This window comes from Vigna angularis, chromosome 10 (genome assembly GCF_016808095.1).
Source record: "Vigna angularis cultivar LongXiaoDou No.4 chromosome 10, ASM1680809v1, whole genome shotgun sequence".
Classification (NCBI taxonomy): Eukaryota; Viridiplantae; Streptophyta; class Magnoliopsida; order Fabales; family Fabaceae; genus Vigna; species Vigna angularis.
The window spans coordinates 21,385,134-21,410,764 of record NC_068979.1 but is presented as its reverse complement, the minus strand read 5'-3'; the positions used below and the strand labels follow the sequence as shown (position 1 = coordinate 21,410,764).

The 25,631-nt window shown below is 39.1% G+C and overlaps 1 protein-coding gene across 1 annotated transcript; it reads right to left on the bottom strand.

Moving 5' to 3' along the window:
• Window positions 1–22,319: 22,319 nt before the first annotated feature.
• Window positions 22,320–25,352, bottom strand: LOC128193362 (uncharacterized). Its single transcript, XM_052870032.1, has 2 exons — window positions 23,636–25,352; window positions 22,320–23,575 (listed from the first exon to the last, which is right to left on the bottom strand). The coding sequence occupies exons 1-2, from the start codon at window positions 25,350–25,352 to the stop codon at window positions 22,320–22,322; spliced, it is 2,973 nt and encodes a 990-aa protein (XP_052725992.1).
• Window positions 25,353–25,631: the final 279 nt, after the last annotated feature.

Genomic DNA, 25,631 nt, shown 5'->3' with positions numbered 1-25,631 from the left:
GAAGAAAAACACAAAGAAAAACCACATTAAATCCGCACATCTAATTAAATGGCCTGACTCTCTTGTGGTCCCCAGTGGAGTCGCCATCTGTCGCAACCGAGAAATCGCGACGGGACGACGATCCAATAAAAGAAGAATAAAACGGATTTTGAAAAAAAAGATTTGGAGTCGCCACCATAGTTTATTCTGGAAAACTACGGAAAAACCATAAAATGATAAGGCATGGTCTGCAAAAATGAGATTCTAAGTTCGGGAGTCGGTTACGTGTAGGGAAGGTATTAGCACCCTACAACGCCTGCCCTAAGGCAGTACCTTTAACTAAATATGCGAATATGATGTGGTTTTCAAAATATGTAACTATCCCCTAAAATAAAATTATAAAGAAACAAAAATGTATTTTTTTAGTTTTTTGGGCCCGACAAGGATTGACCTTGCTCCTACGTATTCTCATTAAGAATGAGAAATCAGGGTTCCGTAGTTCTTTTAGAAAAAGCTAAAAAATATTGTTTGTTTCTTTTGAGTTTTATTTTAAGGGAAAGTTAAACACTTTGGAAACCACATCCACATTCGCGCATTTAGTTAAAGGTACTGCCTTATGGCAGGCGTTGTAGGGTGCTAATACCTTCCCTACACGTAACCGACTCCCGAACCAAGAATCTGGTTCAAATTGACCATGCCTTATCATTTTATGGTTTTTCCGTAGTTTTCCAGAATAAACTATGGTGGCGACTCCAAATCTCTTTTTTTTTCAAAATATTTTCTCTTTTTATTGGATTGTCGTCCCGTCGCGATTCCGGTTGCGACAGATTGGTTCTATCTGCGACATGAAAGCTACATTCATACAAAAATTAACTAAATTTCTTCTAGTGTTTACCCCTTTTGATATGTCGCCAATGATGTTGTCCAATGATAATCCTCTAGGTTGTTGCCATATTTTGTTTAGATCTTCATCATCTTGAGGATTATTCATTTTCTCTTCATTGGTTGTCTTTTGCAAGTCTTCATTTTCACCTGCATCTGATTCATCTGACTCAAGAGATTTTACCTCAAGGTCCACAATTTCATCAAAGACAACATGCACAGATTCTTATATTTCAAGTGTTTTCCGATTAAAAACTCTATAAGCTTTGCTAGTTAGAGAATATCCTAGAAAAATAGCTTCATCGGATTTCGAATCAAATTTTCCTAAATTTTGTTTTCCATTATTTAAGACAAAACATTTGCATCCAAAAATTCTTAAATGTGAAACATTTGGTTTTCTACCTTTAAAAAGTTCATAAGGAGTACATTTCAAAATTGGCCTAATAAGCATTCTGTTCAATACATAACATGCAGTACTCACAGCATCAGCCCAAAATTGTTTAGGAACACTATATTCATTTAACATAGTTATAGCAAGTTCCTCTAAGGATCTATTCTTTCTTTCTACAACTCCATTTTGTTGAGGAGTTCTAGGTGCAGAAAAATTATGAGAAATGCCATATTCTTCACAAAAAGTTTCAAAAGATTCATTTTGAAATTCACCTCCATGGTCACTTCTAATAGCCTTTATTTTCAAGTCCTTTTCATTTTGAACTAAATTTGCAAACTTTTTAAATTCTTTGAAAGCTTCACTTTTAAGAGTAAGAAAGAAAGTCCAAGTATATCTTGAATAATCATCTACAATAACTAAAGCATAATAATTTCCTCCAAAACTTTTTATCCTAGAGGGACCAAATAAATCCATGTGCAAAAGTTCTAAGGGTTTTAAACTAGAAACAATATTTTTCTAATGAAAAGATGATTTCACTTGTTTTCCCTTTTGACATGCATCACACAATTTATTTTTCACATATTTTAGTTTTGGTAGACCAATTACTAAGTATTTAGAAATGAGTTTATTCAATTGTTGCATATGAATATGTGCAGCTCTTTTATGCCATAACCATGGATTTTCTTCTTTTACTACTAAACATGAAATATTCCTATTTGATGCATTTTCTAAATCAATCAAATAAATATTGTTATGCCTAATTCCTTTCAAAGCAATTTCAGAAGAATCATTTTTATAAATAGTGCAAGAATTTTGTTCGAAGGTTACCTTGAATCCTTTATCGCATAATTGACTAATGCTAATTAAGTTATGCTTTAATCCTTCCACATATAGCACGTCTTTGATCATCAAGGTATCTTCACTTCCAATATCTCCAATTCCAAGGATTTTTCCTTTGTTGTTATCACCATAGGTGACAAAGCCTCGTTCCTTTTTTCGGAAACTTGTAAATTTCTTTTTATCTCCGGTCATGTGTTTTGAACATCCACTGTCAAGACACCACATATACTTCCTTGGTTTTGATAATTCCTACAACATAAAAAGAACAAGCAATTTAGGTACCCAACTACTTTGTATGGGTCCTTTGGGTTAGATTTAAAAAGATTAAAATCATTTTACAACCCAAGCATATCTACCACTTGGAACACCATAATGCTTAATTTTACATTTATTAGATGTATGACCCTTTTTCATACAATAAAAGCATGATGCAACATTTGTGTTCCTATAAGTTGTTCCTTTTTCTACCCAAGTTCTACGGGTTCTATAATTATGTTTATTTTTAGGAACATACTTATTTTTAACAACCTTATTTTCATTATTTTTTACTACATTCTCCAGTGGTTGTATTTTCAGAAAAATATTTGAATTTTATGCAAGATTCACATTCATTATTAGCAACATATTTTTCTTTTTCATAATATAAAACTTTACTTTTTAAATTTCTGATTTCTTCTGCTTGATATAAAAATTTATTTTTCAAACTTCTGTTTTCTTCAAACAAATTTGTAAATTCAGTTTTCAAATTATCATTAATTTTAGAGAAATTTTCAGAAGTAATTTTCAAATTTTCATTTTCTTCAAGAATATTTTCAAAATTTAATTTTAACTCTTTGAAATCCTTTTTCAATTTCTTATGAGCTATATCTAATTTTTCGGATTCTACTAATAGAGCAGCATAAGTATCATGCAATTCAGTTTCACTATCATATTGACTAGAATTATCTGAATCGTTAGATGTACTTACTTGGCTTCCAGCGTCGTCGTCATCCGCCATTAGACATATGTTTGCTTCTTCATCAGAACTGCTCGAGTCAGAAATTGATTCGTTGTCATCGTCCCATGCGATGTATGCTTTCTTTTTCTTGAAGAATTTCTTTTCTTTCTTGTCTTCAACCTTCTTTTGATTTGGGCAGTCTGCTTTTAAATGTCCTTTTTCTCCGCAACCATAGCATCTATAGTTTGAGGAAGATCCTTGATTTTCTCTTTTTTCATTTCTGAATCTCCCTTTGCCTTTTGATTTCATGAATTTATTGAACCTCTTGATGAGTAAACTCAAATTTTCATCTTCTTCTGAGTCTTCATCTTCCATTTTGCTTTTGCTCTTTTCTACCTTAGATTTGAAGGCTAGAGTCTTTTTCTTAGTTTTTGCTTCTTCTTCATCTAGTCTTCCGAGATCAAGTTCATGCTCTCTCAACTTTCCAAATAATGCAGCCATTGTCATTGTGTTGAGATTTTGTGACTCAGAAATTGCAGTCACTTTTGGTTGCCAAGACCTGTCTAAAGATTTCAAAATTTTTATATTAATTTCATCAGTATCGAAAGACTTACCTAATCCAATAAGATGATTTACGATGTTGGTGAAGCGTTTCTGAACATCTACTATTGTTTCGCCTTGCTTCATCCTGAACATTTCGTATTCCTGGATTAAGGTATTCTTTCTAGCTCTCTTAACATCATCTGTACCTTCATGGGTTACTCTAAGTACTTCCCACATTTCTTGTGCAGTTTTACAAATAGAAATCCTGTAAAACTCGTCAACAGTTAAAGCAGATGAAATAATATTACGAGCTTTTACATCATTACCAAATTTTTTCTTATCTTCAGCAGTCCATTGGTCACGGGGCTTTGGTTCATGCATATTGTTAATTGGAACAAAAGGACCAGATGCAACAACATCCCAAATATCTATATCAATAGATTCCATAAAAATTTGCATTCTTACCTTCCAGAATGCATAGTTCTCACCAGTGAATAGTGGGGGTCTATGGTCTATGTGATCCTGCCATTTGAATGACTATCAAAGCAAGCTCTGATAGCAATTGTCAGAGCGGCTGCAGCGGAATGGTTAGCGTGGAATAACAAACCAAGAGGGGGGGTGAATTGGTTCTTACTAAAAACGTGTGCCTTAAAAATTTCTACTCAATTAAACTTACTTAGCAGATAATAAAGGCAATAAAATAGAGTAAGGTTGAGAGAAATTTGCACAGATGATTTTATCCTGGTTCGGATCTTACCAATACTACGTCCAGTCGCTTATCTCAAAACAAGATAAACACTTCACTAATCACAAACCTACTACCCGAAAGTAAATAATACCAAGATCGGACGTCACTAATAATAACGCACTCTACTACCTATAGACCCAACAAGTTTTACTTCCCGTCTCTCTCGAAGAATTATTCCAAATCCAGTTTTATCTGCACTGCCATCTGTTAACTTTCTGGCAAGTGTACCAAATCGTTCTAAGTAATAAAACCGGTAAGACCGGATATCGTTTCCCAAGAGACTCGTGTCACCAAACAATCGTATAATTTCCAACTAACTTAGACTAAAGAATCCTTCATAATTTGTGTTTTTGTGCAAATAGAGTAAACATGAAACATAATTAATAAAAGTGATCTTAGATACTCAAACACTTGGAAATGGAAAGATTAGAAATGATATGGAATGGTATTGTTGGGGGTATGATTTCACCTACTTCACTCTTATGTATAGAAAATCACTTCCTCTTCATTCAAATGCCAATGTCAATCTACTAAATTACTCAAACCCAATTCCTTGGTAGAGAGAGCCTAGACTTCCTTATTAGACTCCAATTCCTTGGAAAACCTAACAATTATTTCTGCATTAAGAATTGAGATCTTAAGACAACCAAAAGTCCTAGCTCTATCCCTAGATACTATTTCCTTTAGGTGTTTAATCCAAGTCCAGATTTACCCAACATTTTCCAATATCAAGCAAACCCTAAAATCATGTAATGGGTAGCAATTTCACAACAAGCATTAAGAAAAGGAATTAAACACTAACAATCAATGAAAGAGGCATAAATTCATTCAAAACATAGTGGTTTACATAAGATTTCAGTGGCTACATCAATCCCCCAACAATAATGAAACTAGCTCTCCATGAATGGAGAGCTCAAGCTTACAACAATGGTGGAAATGGAAGAAGGAGGAAGACCCAAGGTTGAAGAAGGACTGTTTCCACAGCTCCTAGCTCGCCTCCAAGAGCTCCAATTGAGAGAAATCGTGTTTGGGCAGCCAAAGATCAAAACCCCTTCGCGTTTCTGGGTTAAATAAGCTGGATCTGACACATCAGCAAAAGTCACGCCCGGGCGCCCTCTCAGTCGCGCCCGGGCGCGAGCCTCTAGGAAAAAGTCGCGCCTGAGCGCCCCATTTCTCACGCCCGGGCGCAAGCTTCTCGCAAAAAGTCGCGCTCGGGCGCCCCTTTTTCACGCCCGGGCGCGACCAGCACACAAAACTGGCACCTGGTCACTTTTCTGTGCAGAAACTGGCCCTGGTGCAGTCGCGCTTGGGCGCCCCTCAGCCAGGGGGGGCTTGGGCCTGACTTTTCAGCACTACATCATTTTCACTTTTTCTGCAGATCTGCTTGCTTCTCATGCTTGGTTCAGCTTTAGACATTATTGGAGACTCTTCCAAGCTCATTATTAGCTACAAAATAAGGGATTATTGATGAAAGCACATCAAAGTAGCCAAAGATACAATTATTTAGAAAACAAGACAAAAGAAGAGGATTTAACAAGTTATAAGTTATAAAGGAGTTGATTTTGCTACTAAATTGATGCTTAGATAGTGGTAAAAATTAGCATTATCACCATCTCTCCTGTACCAATACGATCATCACGGTTGGAAACCACAGCCACAACATGCAAGATGAACAACCAGAAGTATCACATCGTAGATCCATTATATACAAACTATAACAATTCCCATGGTAAATCGACCCACATGATGATGAGGACTAGTCTTTCATAAACTGATGTCGTTTACTTGTAATTCGTCGTCATAACCTGCTCTCAATAACAGGCGGCCCGAGCCGTCTTCCATCACGACTTCAGACCTATCTCCCCGACTCCTCAAGGACTAACGAGTAAAAACATCGATACTACGCGTAACGATGCACTATACTCAACACAAGCCGAAGTTATTAGGCGAGACATTCACCTCCTCGCGCAGAAGAAGGTGACACTCGAATCTCAGTCTCACGCATGAGACTAGCAAAAATGCTCAAAAGACAGACGAAGTTACAAGTAAATAACATAGGATATGTACCACCTCCAACATAATAAACGTGCTCAATCACGAATTGGCTATTTATACATATTCTCAATAATATGTATAAATAAACCAAAATTGGATCAAGGAAATAACCAACAATTCTCAATAATTGCTTCAAAATACTCCCACGGATTCATATAATATTGTCGAACGCTATTTCCAACTCTGAGTCTGAACGAACGTTCTGGAAATCAATCCTCCTCAAAGGCCGAACGCTGCAGATGAACACCAAACCTTTGGATGCCTGACCAATATTGGTTGCACGAGGAATTAATACTCTAGTGAGAACGTAATGAAGTATCCTTGGTTGAACCTTCATGTGCCCCGCTAGTATTCTAGATTGTATGGCTGCATCATCTCTACACACTAGTTGCCTTGCAGTGATAGAATCGTATTGTTCTTTCCACTCATCTACAACTTTGCCTTCGTAACAAACACCATCAGATGGGAGATTAGTCAGTTGTTGAAAAAGATTAGGGCTGACCATAATTTTTACACCTCTAACTTCGCTTCGAATAACCCCAGTATCCGATATTGACATGTTGCTATAGAACACTCTGACTAATTGTGGGTGGTAATGTCTTCTTAAACACACAAATTCAGTCAGCCCAGCTTCGTGTAATATGTCATAGAATTGAAAATTTTTTCCTTGAAAGTATTCGTCCTCTAGATACTTACTCTCCAAAATTTCCCGATTTACGAAATGTTGGGCATATTTCTCCTGTTGCTCATCCGACGAGAAGAGATCATTGGTAGCCGTTGGAGGGGATGACGATGGTGACGGGGTTGGACTCCGCCGACGGCGACGTCCACCAATGGAAGAAGATGCCTTTTGTTTCTTCGTTCCACGATCAGCCATTCTATTTCGTTTAGGGTTTTGCACTGAGAGAAGAGAGGTTTTCGAAACGAATTTGAGGAAGGATGTGTTTTGGGCGGTTATGAACACGATTGCAAGTTATACACGTTATGCAGTGGGATAATTTGGTTTAATTAACTGAACACAGTAATCGATTACCACAGGGTCGTAATCGATTACAATAAAAATACTGGTGTGGTCATATGCATTAGATACTTTTGAAGCTCTATATGGAAGGAAATGCCGAACGCCTTTGTGTTGGTTCCAGGAAGGGGAAAAGGTGTTAACAGGACCAGAGCTCATTCAGCAGACGAATGAGAAAGTGAACCTGATTCAAGAAAGGTTGAAGACGTCCAGGAGTCGACAGAAATCTTATGCTGACAAGAGGAGAAGACCCTTGGAGTTCGATGCAGGAGATTATGTCTTCCTTAGACTACATCCGACCACTGGTGTAGGGAGAGCTATCCGACCAAAGAAGTTGTCTCCCAAGTTCGTCGGACCTTATCAAATCTTGAGGAAGATTGGGCCAGTTGCGTACGAGTTGTCTTTGCCGCCTCAGTTATCAAACTTGCATCCAGTCTTTCATGTTTCTCAACTCCGGAAGTATGTAGCCGACCCTTCTCACATATTAGAATTAGAAAACATTCATCTTCGTCAAGATTGTATGTTGGAGATGCAGCCGGTACGCATTGAAGGCAGTGACACCAAATACTACAGAAGAAAAGCAGTCAAATTGGTAAAAATAGTGTGGGACGAGAAGACAGGAGACTCTACATGGGAGGTGGAAGATGCCATTAAGGATTTGTATCCCCATCTGTTCGAGACTCAGTCCTAATTTCCGAGGACGAAAATTTTTGTAGTTGGAGGAATGTCAGGCCTCGAAAAACGTGCATCCACGTGGCGTCCACGTGGCAGCAGGAGAGCACGCCACCTCAGCAGTACACATGGCCGACAACAGTGCCCGACACCCACTGACGAACGCCAGCTGTCGCACGCCCAACTGAGTCAAAGCACAGTGGGAACGTGCGTCCGGCGTAGTGGAGAACAGTGTGTCAGCCAGACTGAACGTGCGTCCGCGGTGGTGGAAGACGCGTGGCAACAGTGCAGTGGTCGACCATCCGGCGTGGGCTGTCAGAGGCGTAGTGGAGTGTGCAGGCAGAGTGCAGACGTGCGCTGGCGGGATGGAGTGCGCTGGTGGAGTGCGAACGTGCGCTGGCAAGTGGGAATTCTGAACTTATTCCCCACTTCCCATGCATGTCCCTCTCTTTACTTCATTTCTGAGAAACCTAAGTTCTCTCCTCCTTTTCTCTACACTCTCTGTACCCTTCCCTCTCTAAGGAACCACCACTACACCTCCTCCGATCAGTATCTCCGGCGTAGCTGAAGGACGCTCGACGTAAGACTCCAGAAGGACGTTCGGTTCGTTAAAACTGAACCGATAAGTCCTTTCCTTCCCCTCTGACGTTCGTTCTTCGTGCATGCAAACTCAATTCTGAGTTGTGCGTTCGTTATTTTCTTTGAGTAGAGAAGTTCTGAGTTTGGTCTTTGGGGTTCGTCTGAATAGTGGATTAACGAGCGTTAGCGATAAGGATTTGAGTGGAGAGCGTCTGTGAACGTTCGTTCATTTCTGGGTAAGGGAAGCTTACTTAATTTAACTGTTTTGATGTATGTATGTGTGTGAACGTTCGTTATTTTACTGTATAAGGAAATGCATGATGGATGATATGAATGATGATATTAACGTTCGTTATTTCACTGTATGATGTTGCTGTGGTTGATTGCATGAACGTTCGTTTTTATGGAATGAGAATGATATATGAGATGTTGGATAAAATGAGATATATGAAATTTGAGATTTTGGGTTGATATGAACGAATGAGATGAATATGATTTTATGAGAAATGAACCTTCCATGAGACATTGTACGTTCGTTCTGGACGGTCATTGACCGTTCGGTTTTTCTTTGAAACAGTGCATATTTCGTTCGTATTACTTCTTCAAAACTCCCTTAGTTTATTTTCAAGATCTATCAATCTGAGTTATTGAACGTTCGGTCTTACACCTGACGTTCGTCCAGAATAGCATTCGGTCTCACACCGGACGATCGTACTGGAAAGCGTTCGGTCTTACACTGAACGTACGCCTAATTTCGTTGATCAAAGTATTCGTTTTAGCACACCCAATTTCATCTCCGCCTTCATGAGTTACTCTTAAAGTTTCCCACATTTCTTTAGCACTTTTGCATACAGAGACCCTGTAGAACTCATCAACAGTCAATGCTGATGCAATGATATTCTGGGCTTTTACATCATTCTGAGATCTTCTCTTTTCTTCAATGGTCCATTGGTCACGGGGCTTTGGTTCCTGCATATTGTTAGTTGGAACAAAAGGACCAAATGCAACAGCATCCCAAATATCTATATCAATAGATTCCATAAAAATTTGCATTCTGACCTTCCAAAATGCATAATTTTCACCTGTGAATAGTGGTGGTCTATTGATAGAAGCACCCTCTGCGAAGGTTTGATGTGATCCTGTCATTTGAATGACTATCAAAGCAAGCTCTGATACCAATTGTCAGTAGCGGCTGCAGCGGAATGGTTAGCGTGGAATAACAAACCAAGAGGGTTTTTAATACTAACGTGTGCCTTTTAATTTCTACTCAATTAAACTTACTTAGCAATTAACAAAGACAAATAAAGCAAGAGTAAGGTTGAGAGAAATTTGCACAGATGATTTTATCCTGGTTCGGATCTTACCAATCCTACGTCCAGTCGTTTATCTCAAACAAGATAAACCTTTTCACTATCACAAAACAATTACAAACTACAATCACAAAGATACAATTTGTAAGAGTTTAGAAAACACCTCTCTTGATACCACAAGAGATGAAACTACACCTCCTTTGAGTCTTCACAAAGGATGAACACCTCCTCCGAATACTTCACGAAGGATGATTCTCTTTCGAACACCTCCTTAGACACACCAAGGATGAACCGGCTATTTCCTCTGTCACCGTAGCAGCACTTCACCAGCTCCACAGACACGAGTTTCACAAGCCGAACAAGAACACACAAGTCTCAAGAATTTCTGAGTATTTTGAGCACGAGGGAAGAGTTTCTGTGTCTCTGGTTTTTCTTGAGAGGAAATGAGAGTCTATTTATAGACTCATCCAAAGGCTCTTCCATTTACTAAAAGACAAACTTAACGGCTAGTTTCTCCAACGACCATAAACGGCTAGTTTGTCCAACGGTCATAAACGGCTAGTTTGTCCAACGGTCATAAACGGCTAGTTTCTTCAATAGTCATAAACGGCTAGTTTCTTCAACGACTAGTTTCTCCCACGTCCGTGTTAAGTGCGATACTCTTACCGTTAACCGTCACTATTCACGTGAATAGTGTTACTATTCGTGTGAATAGTACTATAGTGTTTTGTTGCAATGATTTACTATAGTAATTTTACAAAACACTTTTCTTTTTCTGATATAAGTCCTAGACACTAAACTACAATTATTACAAAAGCTTTCCAAAGCAATACAAGTCTTCATAACATCTTGAATCTTGATTTCTCTTGATTTGGACATCATCAAAACTTCATCTTCATCATTTTGCTAACAATCTCCCCCTTTTTGATGATGATCAAAAACTCCTTTGATTTAAAGCTTTTGGTAATAATCTGTATTTAAAACACAACTTAAGGAAGAAAAGGTGCATTAGTGAATAAGCACAAATAGCACAAATAGGCAAATAAGCTTTAAACATTTTCTCCCCCTTTTTGATCATAATTAAAAAGTTGTTTTGATGTTCTCCCCCTAAGATAATACTCCCCCTTAATAAAAGCATGTATGCATATGAGCTAAAAATATTTCAAATTTAAAGATTCATTCAAACATGCATAATAGGATATTTAAAGCAAATATTTTTAGGAGAAAGAGCTTATAAAACATTGTTTAGATCTTCATCTTGAGGATTGTCATCATTCTTCGCTTCATTTGTTGTCTTCTACAAATCTTCATCATAGCCTGCATGTAATTCAACTGACTCAAGAGGTTTTGCCTCAAGGTCTACAATTTCATCAAAGACAACATGCACACATTCTTCAATTTCAAATGTTTTAAAGCAAAAACATTTTTTAAAAAAATATTCTTAAATATGAAACATTTGGTACCCAACTATTTTGTATGGGTCCTTTGGGTTAGATTTAGAAAAAAGAAATCATTTTATAACCCAAACATATCTACCACTTGGAACACCATAATGCTTAATTTTACATTTATTTGAAGTATGACCCTTTTTCATACAATAAAAGCATGATACAAAGTTTGTGTTCCTATAAGTTGTTCCTTTTTCTACCCAAGTTCTACGGGTTCTATGATTGTGTTTATTTTTAATTCTAGGAACATACTTATTTTTAACAACCTTATTTTCATTATTTTTACTACATTCTCCTGAGGTTGTTTCATCTAGTAGTTTCTTATAATTAACACAAGAAACACATTCATCACTACTAGTAAATTTACCCTTTTCAAAAAATAAAACTTTATTTTCCAAATCTTTATTTTCTTCAAAAATATTTTCAAAATTTAATTTTAAATTCTTATTTTCTTCAAGAATATTTTCAAAGTCTGATTTCAAATTTTTATTTTCTTCAAAAATATTTTCAAAATTTAACTTTAAATTTTTGAAATCCTTTTTCAATTTCTGATGGGCTTTATCTAATTTTTCAGATTCTACTATTAAAGCAGCATAAATTTCATGTAATTCATCTTCATCAATATGATCAGAATCATCAGAATCGCTAGAGGTACTTACTTGGCTTCCAGCGTCATCGTTCACTACTAAACAGATATATGCTTGCTCATCAGAATCACCCATACTTGATGTTGTGCTTGATGAAGAGCTTGAATTATTCTCTTCCATGATCAAAGTATTCGTTTTAGCACACCCAATTTCATCTCCGCCTTCATGAGTTACTCTTAAAGTTTCCCACATTTCTTTAGCACTTTTGCATACAGAGACCCTGTAGAACTCATCAACAGTCAATGCTGATGCAATGATATTCTGGGCTTTTACATCATTCTGAGATCTTCTCTTTTCTTCAATGGTCCATTGGTCACGGGGCTTTGGTTCCTGCATATTGTTAGTTGGAACAAAAGGACCAAATGCAACAGCATCCCAAATATCTATATCAATAGATTCCATAAAAATTTGCATTCTGACCTTCCAAAATGCGTAATTTTCACCTGTGAATAGTGGTGGTCTATTGATAGAAGCACCCTCTGCGAAGGTTTGATGTGATCCTGTCATTTGAATGACTATCAAAGCAAGCTCTGATACCAATTGTCAGTAGCGGCTGCAGCGGAATGGTTAGCGTGGAATAACAAACCAAGAGGGTTTTTAATACTAACGTGTGCCTTTTAATTTCTACTCAATTAAACTTACTTAGCAATTAACAAAGACAAATAAAGCAAGAGTAAGGTTGAGAGAAATTTGCACAGATGATTTTATCCTGGTTCGGATCTTACCAATCCTACGTCCAGTCGTTTATCTCAAACAAGATAAACCTTTTCACTATCACAAAACAATTACAAACTACAATCACAAAGATACAATTTGTAAGAGTTTAGAAAACACCTCTCTTGATACCACAAGAGATGAAACTACACCTCCTTTGAGTCTTCACAAAGGATGAACACCTCCTCCGAATACTTCACGAAGGATGATTCTCTTTCGAACACCTCCTTAGACACACCAAGGATGAACCGGCTATTTCCTCTGTCACCGTAGCAGCACTTCACCAGCTCCACAGACACGAGTTTCACAAGCCGAACAAGAACACACAAGTCTCAAGAATTTCTGAGTATTTTGAGCACGAGGGAAGAGTTTCTGTGTCTCTGGTTTTTCTTGAGAGGAAATGAGAGTCTATTTATAGACTCATCCAAAGGCTCTTCCATTTACTAAAAGACAAACTTAACGGCTAGTTTCTCCAACGACCATAAACGGCTAGTTTGTCCAACGGTCATAAACGGCTAGTTTGTCCAACGGTCATAAACGGCTAGTTTCTTCAATAGTCATAAACGGCTAGTTTCTTCAACGACTAGTTTCTCCCACGTCCGTGTTAAGTGCGATACTCTTACCGTTAACCGTCACTATTCACGTGAATAGTGTTACTATTCGTGTGAATAGTACTATAGTGTTTTGTTGCAATGATTTACTATAGTAATTTTACAAAACACTTTTCTTTTTCTGATATAAGTCCTAGACACTAAACTACAATTATTACAAAAGCTTTCCAAAGCAATACAAGTCTTCATAACATCTTGAATCTTGATTTCTCTTGATTTGGACATCATCAAAACTTCATCTTCATCATTTTGCTAACAGAGAACGCACGTCATGTGTGGGAACGGCAGGAGGTCGTCGTCCTTAGAGGTGCAGAAGCCACCCTCTCCCACCACTGGAACACCTGCAACAGCCTCAGACAGGTGCAGAAGTGCCTAAAACTGAGTTTTTTTTCGAATGGTGACCCATGTTGACCTGACTGAGTACCTGTGATGGACTTTCTGTACGAATTGGCTATTTCTCTCGGGTAATCGTTTACAGGCGTGCTGTAAACGATTACCACGCCCTTTTTTCACCACTCTCGGTCATTCCTTGAACAGCTTGCTCCCCCAACTCATGCGGGGTCACCCCACCCTCCTTGGACTCACATCACATCACCAGCCACCCTCTCCCACCACTGGAACACTTGCACCAGTCTCAGACAGGTGCAGAAGTGCCTAAAATTGAGTTTTTTTTTCCAATGGTGACCCATGTTGACCTGACTGAGTACCTGTGTTGGACTTTCTGTACAAATTGGCTATTTCTCCCGGGTAATCGTTTACAGGGGTGCTGTAAACGATTACTAGACCCTTTGTTCACCACTCTCAGTCATTCCTTGCACAGCTTGCTCCCTGATTGCAAAAATTTATGCAGTACAGTGCTAGGATGTGACTCCTAGGTCGTCTCTCAAGGACCAAATTGTGTGGTTCAGTCTCAGATTTTAACACGAAGTGGGGGGGGGTTGAAAGGTTGTTGTGCAGAAAAATACGGAAAGCAGTAAAATTAATTGACTGTAAAAACAAGATTAAGCAGTAAAATTTCGAAAACGGTAAAAATGAAATTTTGACAGAATTAAAATTGCAAATCTGAAATTCATGAATTGAAAATAATTGCATTCAAAATCTTAAACGTGAAAACGGATGTAGTGAGTAAATAAAAATCAAATCCAACAACATCAATTGGAAATTGCAGCATGAAATTACAATTAACATTCAATTCTTAAAACTGAAATTCTGGAAACTGGAAATTGAATCAAACACAAAACCTCCCCCAGAGGGGGGGAGAAAACTAGAACGTAAATTGGAAAGGTGACACACTTCTCCTTCAGAAATTAAATGTTTGAAATGGAAATTCAGAAAGCTATTGAAAAAGGAAGAGGCAAGAGCCTCTTCCAGGACTGTGAGTTCCTAAACTAAATGCAATCCTAAAATCTATTCTAAAATCTACTGAGTTTCCTTCTCTGTCTGCTCCAATTTATAGCCCAATTAAGTTACTCCCGTGACATAGTCTCCTCCCTTCTTTTCAACCAAGTTGTTTGTTTTGTTTTATCTCCAATTAGCAACCCGTGAACTTCCAGCTTTCACGGTTTTCTTGGTTTGCCTTCCATCCAGATTGTGTCATCTTCTTCAGCTTGTTTCAGAGAACACACCATTCCCGTGAGCTCTCTTCCAAGTGTTGTACGTGTGAACGCTGCTGCCATGAAGAGCCGTGAAAAGGTGGTTACTCTCTTCTGCCCAAGCCGAGACACACTCCTCACCAACGTGATCTTTTCTCCAACAAAGGTCAATTACCGGATGAATCACCAATGGTTACAAAACTTTCTCCTCCACATGAAAAACGTTCCAGCCTTTGAACCACTTCTTCTTCCATCTCATCTTTCAATGTGGTGGTTGCTTGGACGTTGGGACTTCTTGTCTCCGTGTAATTTCCTTCCAGTCGTGAGATGTTGCCTCTAGCTTGCAGGACCGTGATCTTCATCTCCTCTCCAAGGTGGCTGCTGGTTTCTCACTGCTACCAAGCTGCTGGAGTGTGAGCTGCTTCTGGATGGAAGGACGTTGCTGGAAATACCACCTTTGGTGGACTGGAAAATCTGAGATAGGAACCAACGTTGGTGGCTGCTGTTCTGGACGCATGAAGATACCATGGAGGAGGAAGTCTGCTGCTGTGACAGCACCTAAACTGAACGTGAATCCCTTCCCATTGTGTGTGGTCTCCCACCTCCAAAGGGAAAGAAGAGCCCGTGAGTGTTGTTGGACCGCTGGTGCAGGTGATACAGCTGTCGCGGCCGATTAAATTTGATGTGCAATTAAAATGCAGTACAGTGCTAGGAAGTGACTCCTAGGTCGTTTCTCAGGGACCAAATGTGGTTTCAGTTTCTTGTCAACACGTAGTGGGGGTTTTTGATGGTTTGGTTGCGCATAAATTAAAATATGTTTTTAAATAAAACTCAAAACAGTAAAACTAAATCAAGACAGTAAAAACAAAATTGGTACATTAAAATAATAAAAAAATGAAATTAAAGCAACATGAAATTATAAAAACAATTCCGGAAAAAAACTAACATACAGAAAATCACACTCCTCCTATTTTGGCTTATTTTTTTCACTTGAAATACAGTTAAAGAAGACACTTAAAACTAGCAAAACAAAAACGTGCAGCAGCTATCAATTGGTATATGTTTCCATGTGAAATGAATTAAAATAAAGCCTTGGAACTAATACATAAAACCGTGGCAGCAACACTTGGTTGAACCAACATTTTTTTTCTACAATAAATCCACCTATTCACAAAGAGTAATTGAAAGCTATTAAAATGAAAGCAATTAACGTGCAACCATTATTCCATTATAGTCATGTCCAATTCCAAATAGAATAAGAAATGCAATCAAATATTGGAAGCTATCTACGTGAACTACTCCATCTAGTCATCCATTCCAAAAGGAATAAAGAAGAGCAATAAAGGGGCCGTGGGCCACTTCTTTTGAATCACATGAAAGGAACCACTTGGTTTAAGAATTCTAAAAAACTTGCATCCATTCACGTAAATTCCTTCTCCAAGAGATGCTCTTTGAAAGTTTTTGTCTTCTTCTCCAAGCATTCTTCATACGGCTCCACCTTCCTTACTTTCCATTTAAAATCAATCACTTCTTCTCTTAATAATAACAAAAGGAATCTTATTCTAAGAAACCAAAATAGGTGCTGCATGAATGATTCACGTTTCTCTTCATTTTAAATGAAAGCAAACAAAGTGAAAAGGGTGGAAGGGGCTGCTGCAAAGAGTCAATAACACGGCATTATCTAAAAGCAAGCAAAGATGACCAAGCATATTGATTGGAAGATGAAAACAAGTAGGACCTTGATCACACTTCCTTAAAGCAAAATGAAATATATATTTGCTAAATTTAGAACCTCATCACCGTGTACACAAGCTAAATAAATTCACCTCTCCCTCTTCTCAAACAACAAAGTTCTTCTCTTCCTCACCACGTCAAAAACAAACAAGCATATGGTTTCACTACTTCTCTACACCGAGAATTCCATTCTCCAAGTAAACAAATATTTTTTTTTCTTTTCTTAGGTGAAGGAAGCCTACTTCTATGAAAGGTAAATCAACTCCTCACTTTCTACTACTACTAAAACTTGATTCAACACAAGACCAATTACTCTTTTCACCAAGGTTACAGAAGGCTAGAAGAGTTTACATAAAGATGCAGAAAATCAATTGGAACTTGCCATCAGAATTCAACATAAACATTATCTATTCATTCAACATGAAATACAGTTCCAGTTTTCTTCAAGAAAAACATTCAAATACAAAGAAGCAAAGCAAAGTAAAGTGAAGGAAACAAACTAGCTGCCTCTTGGTCTTGTGTCTTCTTCCAGCAGTGATTCAAGAATCAAATACAGTTTTGCTTCCCTCCTCTAGCTCTTTGGACGTATATTCTCACACCAGCACCAATTCTTCCTTCATCCAGCCATGATCTCTGTAATACTCTTGCTATACTCCACGGGAAAAGAGAAAAAGAAGATGGCTCTTTCAAATTGCCGAGAGGAAGAATTTAAGAGAGATCTCCAAATCCTTCTGTTGTCTCCTTCTGACCATAGGCTTTAGGCTTGTCTCCTCCCCTAGCATCTAGCTTCCTCATTTTTCTTCAATCAATTCCCTGTGCTTGGATGTAGCTATGCCATTTTTCTTCAATCAATTCCCTGTGCTTGGATGTAGCTATGCCAATTGGTGTTTCATGTTGACAAAAATTGATGCCTATAATCTCCACGTGCAATAAGCCAACTGCTGTAAAATTCATTCTAAACACATGTGGCATACTGTGTCTTTTCTCAATGTGTGTTGAATTTCTCATTGACCAAGGTGGTATGTGTATGGCCGTGACATTTACTTAGTAAATGTGGCAGCAAAATTGTCATCTTCCAAAGCTATAAACCGTGAGGTGTAATGATGCCAAGCCTATTTTGCTTTTATAAATCCAAGAAAAATATTTCATTACACAAATTAATTCAATGCAGTACGGCTTTGACTAGATAATGCAATGTAAATAAATATTCTTCCAAATGTTCTAAAATGTTTACAGAATTTTCCCTGCACTCAATAATGTAAATAATTATTCTCAGATAATTCAAATTAAGTAAAATAAGAATCTCTGATCAAATTAAGCACAATCAGTACAAACGGGAAAATACTGAACAATTAAGCACAATCCCCTGATTAATTTTAGTACAGTAAACTAAGTGAAGTGAAGAAAATAATGACTCATCAAAATAGACCACACTTAGTCTTTTGCACTCCTGGGCAAAATCTAGACCGAAAAACAGGGAACTACTCAAACATCATGAGGTGACACATACTCGACAGACAGACAGCAAAGATTCCAAAACAGAAACAGACTTTCACAATTCTCACAAAATCTGGACAGTAAAAGGTATAGGCAGAATCCTACACAGAATCAATGAAAACAAATACTCTAAGAATCATCCAAACAGTTCAGTACAAGGGAAATATTCAATCAGTTCAAGAGATGAATCGACAGCAACAGAGCCTCACAGATGCACACAATCAGTGTTTCTCTCAAGTGTTTAAGGTAAATCAATGTCACTCAATGCACTCAAGAAAGCAAACACAAATAGGCTTGGCAGGCATCTAATATCAACACTCAAGCAGATACGCATGTTCAAATCAAAAGGTCTTTTTATGGCATAATGGGGTCAAGGACAGGGGAGGATATATCTGGATAAAAAGCTATAAACCATAAGGAATAGATGAGCAATGGGGAACAAGTATAAACACATTCAAACTCACCTACAACCTCTAATTCCATCCTCTAGTTAACTCCATTATTCACCGTTGTTCACACTTTTTTTTTTTTTATCAATTTTTTTTTCATCATTTTTTTTTTCTTCATCCTATCTCTTTTCTTTACTCTGTTCAACACACAATTTCAAGAGACAAGATGCACCACATATTTACAAACAGAAACAGGATACGAAGAGAACTCACTAGCCAATTCACCTGAAATTCCCAGGAGACCACACTTATTCCCAAAACAATTCCAAAGCTACAAAATTCCCTAAGGCTCAAGTAATAATGGTTTTTTTCTTAGGGCTGATGTATGAGCTTCAAAACAAAGAAATGGGGAAAAACATAGGCTCAAAAGGGCTATCAATGGATCAAAACAAGGTAGGCTCATCTGGCTCTAGAGGCTCAACAATAAAATGCCTTTATCCCTTTCAAACATGCGTATTAGTCAAGAATCAATTAAAAGAGTGAAGCCAAGACATATGTGCAAGCAATCAAGGCATATATCACACACAAGAAAGATCATCAAATGGCTCAAATCTCACACAGGTAATATGGTCACTATCAATTCAATTCTCAAATATCATGATCATCTTCCAAGCAAAGAAAAGCTAGGATTTCAACAATTCAGAGTATCAATGAAGTGCAGGAACACTGACAACCTAATCACAGTCCAGAATTCACGAAAATCATGCAAAACTGTACATAAAACACAACAAAATACACAGAAAACAAATAAACAACCTCCCCTAATAGACCACACTTAAATGACACAATGTCCTCAGTGTGTCACATTCAGCAGATCAAAACAATCAGAACAGTCATTAAATAACGACAAAGTGTAATAAAAGTGAGGAAGTAAGGAGAGAAGAAACTCCCTGAGTCAGGTGGGAGGGTAGGTGGGGTAGACCAAAGACGTCTCCTCCACCACTGCATCCAACAGAGAAGGATTGCTGAGGAAGGGCTTCAGTCTATGCCCGTTCACCTTGAAGCTTTTAACTGCAGATGGACTTTGGATTTCTACTGCACCATAAGGATAAACATTAGTCACAACAAAGGGTCCAGTCCACTTTGATCTCAACTTACCACCCATGAGGCCGAGTCTAGAGTTATACAGTAAAACCTGTTGGCCAACCTCGAAGTCCTTTCTAACAATGGAGCTATCATGGAACCTCTTGGTCCTTTCCTTGTAGAACTTCGAATTCTCATAGGCTTCCAATCGGATTTCATCTAGTTCATTCAATTGCAACTTCCTTTCCTCTCCAGCTTGATCCATGGAGAAGTTGCAAGTCTTCACAGCCCAATATGCTCGATGCTCAATCTCAACTGGTAAATGACATGTTTTTCCAAAGACGACCCTGTAAGGAGACATCCCAATTGGTGCTTTGTAGGCAGTCCTGTGGGCCCAAAGAGCATCGTCCAGTCTACTACTCCAATCTTTCCTATTGGGCTGGACAATCTTTTCCAAAATCCTTTTAATCTCCCTGTTGGAGATCTCAGCCTGCCCATTTGTTTGGGGGTGGTAAGGTGTAGAAACTCTGTGCGTCACCCCATATTTCTTGAGCAAAGCTTGCATGGATCTGTTGCAAAAATGGGTTCCCTGGTCACTAACAATTGCTCTAGGCACTCCAAACCTGCAAAAGAGGTGAGATCTAACAAAATCCACAACAACCCGAGCATCATTAGTTCTAGTGGCTTTAGCTTCCACCCATTTTGAAACATAATCCACAGCAAGGAGAATATAAGAAAAACCAAAAGAAACAGGAAAAGGACCCATGAAATCTATACCCCAGACATCAAACACCTCACAGAACAACATAGGCTGTTGAGGCATTTCTTGTCTCTGTGAAATTTGTCCTCCTGCTTTCTGACAAGGCTCACAGGTGCTACAAATCCTCTCCGCATCCTTGAAGATGGAAGGTCAGTAGAACCCACAGTCAAGCACCCTGCGAGCTATTCTCTGTATCCCTAGATGACCACCAGGTGAGGAGGCATGACAGAATTGCAGGACCGAGTCAATCTCATGGTCCGGAATGCATCTCCTAGTAACCTGGTCACTGCACAACTTCCACAGATATGGGTCATCCCAAACATAATATTTAGCATCACTCTTAATTTTAGAAATCTGTGCACGTGAAGCTAATGGAGGAAAAACAGAAGCAACCAAATAATTTACAATATGTGAAAACCAAGGAGTGGGGTGAGAATAAGAAATCATCAGCAAACTCTCATCAGGAAAGTCATCCTGGATGGGCAACACATCAACTTCATCTCCAGCTCTCTCAATCCGGCTGAGGTGGTCTGCAACCAAATTCTGTGCTCCACTCCGGTCTTTAATCTGCAAGTCAAACTCCTGGAGCAGCAGCATCCACCTGATTAATCTGGGCTTTGATTCAGCCTTTTTCAAGAGAAACTTAAGAGCTGCATGGTCAGTATATACAATCACAGGTGATCCAAGCAAATATGACCTAAACTTATCAAGAGCAAAGACAATTGCCAACAACTCTTTTTCAGTGGTGGTATAATTTGCTTGGGCAGCATCCAAAGTGCGTGAAGCATAGTAGATCACTCTTGGCAGCTTGTCAAGTTTCTATGTTAAGACAGCCCCCAATGCATAATTAGACGCATCACACATGAGCTCAAATGGGACTGTCCAATCTGGTGCCTGAATGATAGGAGTTGTGGTCAAAGCTTCCTTCAGGCAATCAAAAGCCTGCTTGCATCTGTCATCACAAACAAAGTCAACATCCTTTTGCAGCAGTCTGGACAAGGGAAGCGCTTTCTTGCTGAAATCTTTGATGAAGCGCCTGTAGAAACCTGCATGTCCAAGGAAAGATCGCACCTCTCGCACGCAAGAGGGGTAAGGCAACTGCGAAATCACAGATATCTTAGCAGGGTCTACCTCTATTCCCTTTTCAGAAATGATATGCCCTAGAACCAAACCTTGTTCAACCATAAAGTGACATTTCTCAAAATTGAGAACAAGGTTTGTTTCTATGCATCTTTTCAAGACTTTTTCCAGACTGTCTAAACATACATCAAAAGAGGATCCATACACAGTAAAGTCATCCATAAACACTTCTATGCAACTCTCAAGAAAGTCACTAAAAATGCTAAGCATGCACCGTTGAAAGGTACCAGGAGCATTGCATAGACCAAAGGGCATCCTCCGATAGGAAAAAGTACCAAAGGGGCATGTGAATGTGGTTTTCTCTTGATCCTCAGGAGCAATATTGATCTGAAAATATCCAGAAAAACCATCAAGAAAACAATAATGAGATTTACCTGCCAGGCGCTCCAGCATCTGATCAATGAATGGTAGGGGAAAATGATCTTTCCTGGTTGCTTGGTTGAGCCTCCTATAGTCAATGTAGACTCTCCAACTATTCTGCACTCTAGTTGGGATAAGCTCATCCCTCTCATTCTTCACCACGGTGAGGCCAGTTTTCTTGGGCACAACATGGATGGGGCTCACCCATTGACTGTCTGAAATAGGGTAGATGATCCCAGCCTGCAAAAGCTTGGTCACCTCCTTCTTGATGACGTCCATGATCACGGGGTTTTGCCTTCTTTGTGGCTGTCTCACTGGCTTTGCCTCATCTTCCAAAAGAATCCTATGCATGCATGTGGATGGGCTAATACCAGGTATGTCAGCTAAACTCTAACCAATGGCCTTTTTGTTCTTCCTCAATATACCAAGCAACTTCTCCTCTTGAACAGAATCAAGGGAGGTAGAAATGATCACTGGTTTCTTCTCATCATCCTCCAAGTACACGTACTTGAGGTTATCTGGTAACTGTTTCAACTCAAGAGTGGGTGCCTGCAAGTCAGATTCAAGTGTACTACCTGCAACATGGTTAATGCATTCTGACCCTAAAGAGTGTACAGGTAAAGGCAGAACACACATCTCATTACTATTAAAATCAATGTCCATCTCAGATATGTCAATAACATCATCAATATCATTCATGGCATCAATATCCTGGACATCACAATCCTCATCAAAATCCACAACATTATCAACATCATTCTCAAAACCTGATTCGAATCCAGATTCAATACATGAATGCAAAGAAGATAGAAAAGAATGCTTCTTCTCATGCACAGAATTAAAGTTGTCAACAACAAATTCATTAATAATGTCATCCAATGTATCAATCCTAAACAGAGAATGGTCCTCAGCTGGAAATTTCATTGCATCAAAGATATTAAAATGAACAACAATATCAGCAAATTCCATAGACAAAGTTCCAGCATATACATCAATCTTAGTTCGGGCAGTTTTCAAGAATGGCCTGCCTAAGATAATAGGAGCGGATCCATGAGAGAATCCCTCCTCCATTTCTAGAACATAAAAATCAGCAGGAAAAATCAATTCACCAACCCTTACCAAGACATCTTCTATGAAACCTGTTGGGTGGGTAACACTCCTATTAGCCAACTGAATGACCACGCCTGTGGTTTGCAAAGGACCAAGAGATAAAGATTCATATATAGACAAAGGCATGACATTAACAGAAGCACCCAAATCAAGCATGGCATTCTCAAATTTATTATTCCCAATCACACAAGGAATGCAAAATATACCTGGATCCTTGCACTTTTCAGGAATGTGCGGGACCGACTTACCAATAAGCGCAGATACATTCCTTCCCATGCTAATCCTCTCATTGCCCTTCATCTTCCTCTTGTGTGTGCACAGTTCCTTCAAGAATTTTGCATACTTTGGTATCTGCTTGATGGCATCAAGTAGAGGTATGTTCACCTCCACCTTCCTGAAGGTCTCCAGAATTTCTTTATCCACCTCTTCCATCTTTTTGCTAGGAAGTGCCCGTGAAGGAAATGGAAGAGGGATAGGTCGGTCAACCAATGAAGAAGGTGCGGCAGTGGTAGTGGTAGACAACGGAGGAGATCTTACTGAAGAAGAACCACCAACTGGAGAAGAAGATCCACCCACTTCAAACGTCCTGCGTGGACCATCATGGTCGTCCTCTCTAGGATAAGTGGCAGGCATGGGTGTAGGTGTAGGTGTAGAAGCGGGCTCTGAAGGTACAACAATCTGCTTCCCTGATCTGAGGGTTATGGCACTCACATTTCTTGGATTCTGCACAGTCTGGGATGGTAACTTATCAAAATTCTGAGACTGTGCCTGGTTTATCTGAGTAGCCATCTGACCCATCTGGTTAGTCAGACTCTGTATGGAAGCTCTAGTCTCCTGCTGGAATTGCATATTATCTTTCTGAAATTGCAGGTTTTGCATAGTCATCTGTCTCACTAACTCTTCGAATGAAGGTTCAGACGAAGTGGAAGGTTGGGCAGCTGGTTGGGCAGGTGTCTCTTGCTGCTGCTGTTGTTGTTGTTGTTGCCTCTGGTATTGTTGCATAGGTGGAGGCACATATCTGTTAGGTGCTCCAGCATTTTGGAAAGGTGGCGCCTGCTGCTGATGCTGTGGCGCATTGTTCCATCTAAGATTGGGGTGATTCCTCCACCCTGGGTTGTACCTGTTGGTGGACAAGTCATGATTTTGCTGTTGTGGTTGCCTGTTGTTATAGATATTTGTAGCATAAGCCTGAGGCGCATCAGAGGCAGCAGGATGCTGCAAAGAAGGACATGCATCTGTGTAATGGTCATTGGAAGGACAAATAGCACATAGTCGTGCAACAGATGCAGATGAAGCTGTAGATCTCTGGTTGGTAGTCAACTGTGTCACCAACTTCGCAAGAGAGTTAATCTGGTTTTCCAACTTGCTTTCAACAGTTGATAAAGACTGGGCAACAACATCATGTACGCCTCTCACCACAATGGCATCATTCTTGGTGCTAAACTGCTGGGAGTTGGAAGCCATCTTCTCAATCAATTGTCTGGCATTAGCAGGTGTGGTGTCTCCAAGAGCTCCACCACTAGCAGCATCAATCATACCCCGATCCATGTTGTTCAAACCCTCATAGAAATACTGAATAAGAAGTTGTTCAGGTATCTGATGATGGGGGCAACTAGCACAAAGTGTCTTGAATCTCTCCCAATACTCATGCAGGTTCTCTCCAGCTAATTGTCTAATCCCAGTTATGTCTTTTCTGATAGCTGTGGTCCGGGATGCTGGGAAAAATTTATCCAAGAACAGCCTCTTCAGATCATCCCAGCTAGTGACAGATCTAGGCGCCAAACCATACAACCAATCCTTAGCAACATTTTCCAATGAATGAGGGAATGCCTTCAGGAAGATGTGCTCTTCAGGAACATCATGCGGTTTCATACTGGAACAGACAATGTGGAATTCCTTCAAATGCTTATGCGGACTTTCACCTGCAAGACCATGAAACTTTGGCAACAAATGGATCAGTCCAGTTTTGAGAACAAATGGAACGTCCTCATCAGGATATTGGATGCACAAGCTTTCAATATCGAAATCAGGTGCAGCCATCTCCCTAAAAGTCCTCTCACGAGGTGGAGGTTGTGCCATATTGTTCTCAGTGTGAAAAATAACAGAATCAGAATCAGAATCAAGTACAGATGCAACAGATGCAGTAGATGCAGTATGCAACAAGTACTCAACAGTGGGATGCACAATATCTAATGGAACAGGTTCAAAAATAGACTCTAAAGACGAATTCCTAGAATGCCTAATTAACCTATGAAACGTCCTATCAATCTCAGGATCGAAGGGTGGAATGAATCCAGAATTTCCTCTAGTCATGCACTAAATCACGACACCCTATAATCATGAAACAATAGCACACAAAATTCAAACCACAGAAATCAACACAAGATAGCAAAACGACACTATCACAAACACAACAAAACACAAATCACACAATACAGACATAAGACTCAAAACTGAACCGTTGGTCCCCGGCAACGGCGCCAAAATTTGATACAGCTGTCGCGGCCGATTAAATTTGATGTGCAATTAAAATGCAGTACAGTGCTAGGAAGTGACTCCTAGGTCGTTTCTCAGGGACCAAATGTGGTTTCA

Excerpts from the sequence above, each read along its gene's own strand:
- LOC128193362 (XM_052870032.1), bottom strand. The coding sequence starts at position 25,352 with ATGACTAGAGGAAATTCTGGATTCATTCCACCCTTCGATCCTGAGATT. Across the intron at positions 23,576-23,635 it reads TAGAGAGGACGACCATGATG|TAAGATCTCCTCCGTTGTCT; the intron begins GTCCACGCAGGA and ends GTTCTTCTTCAG.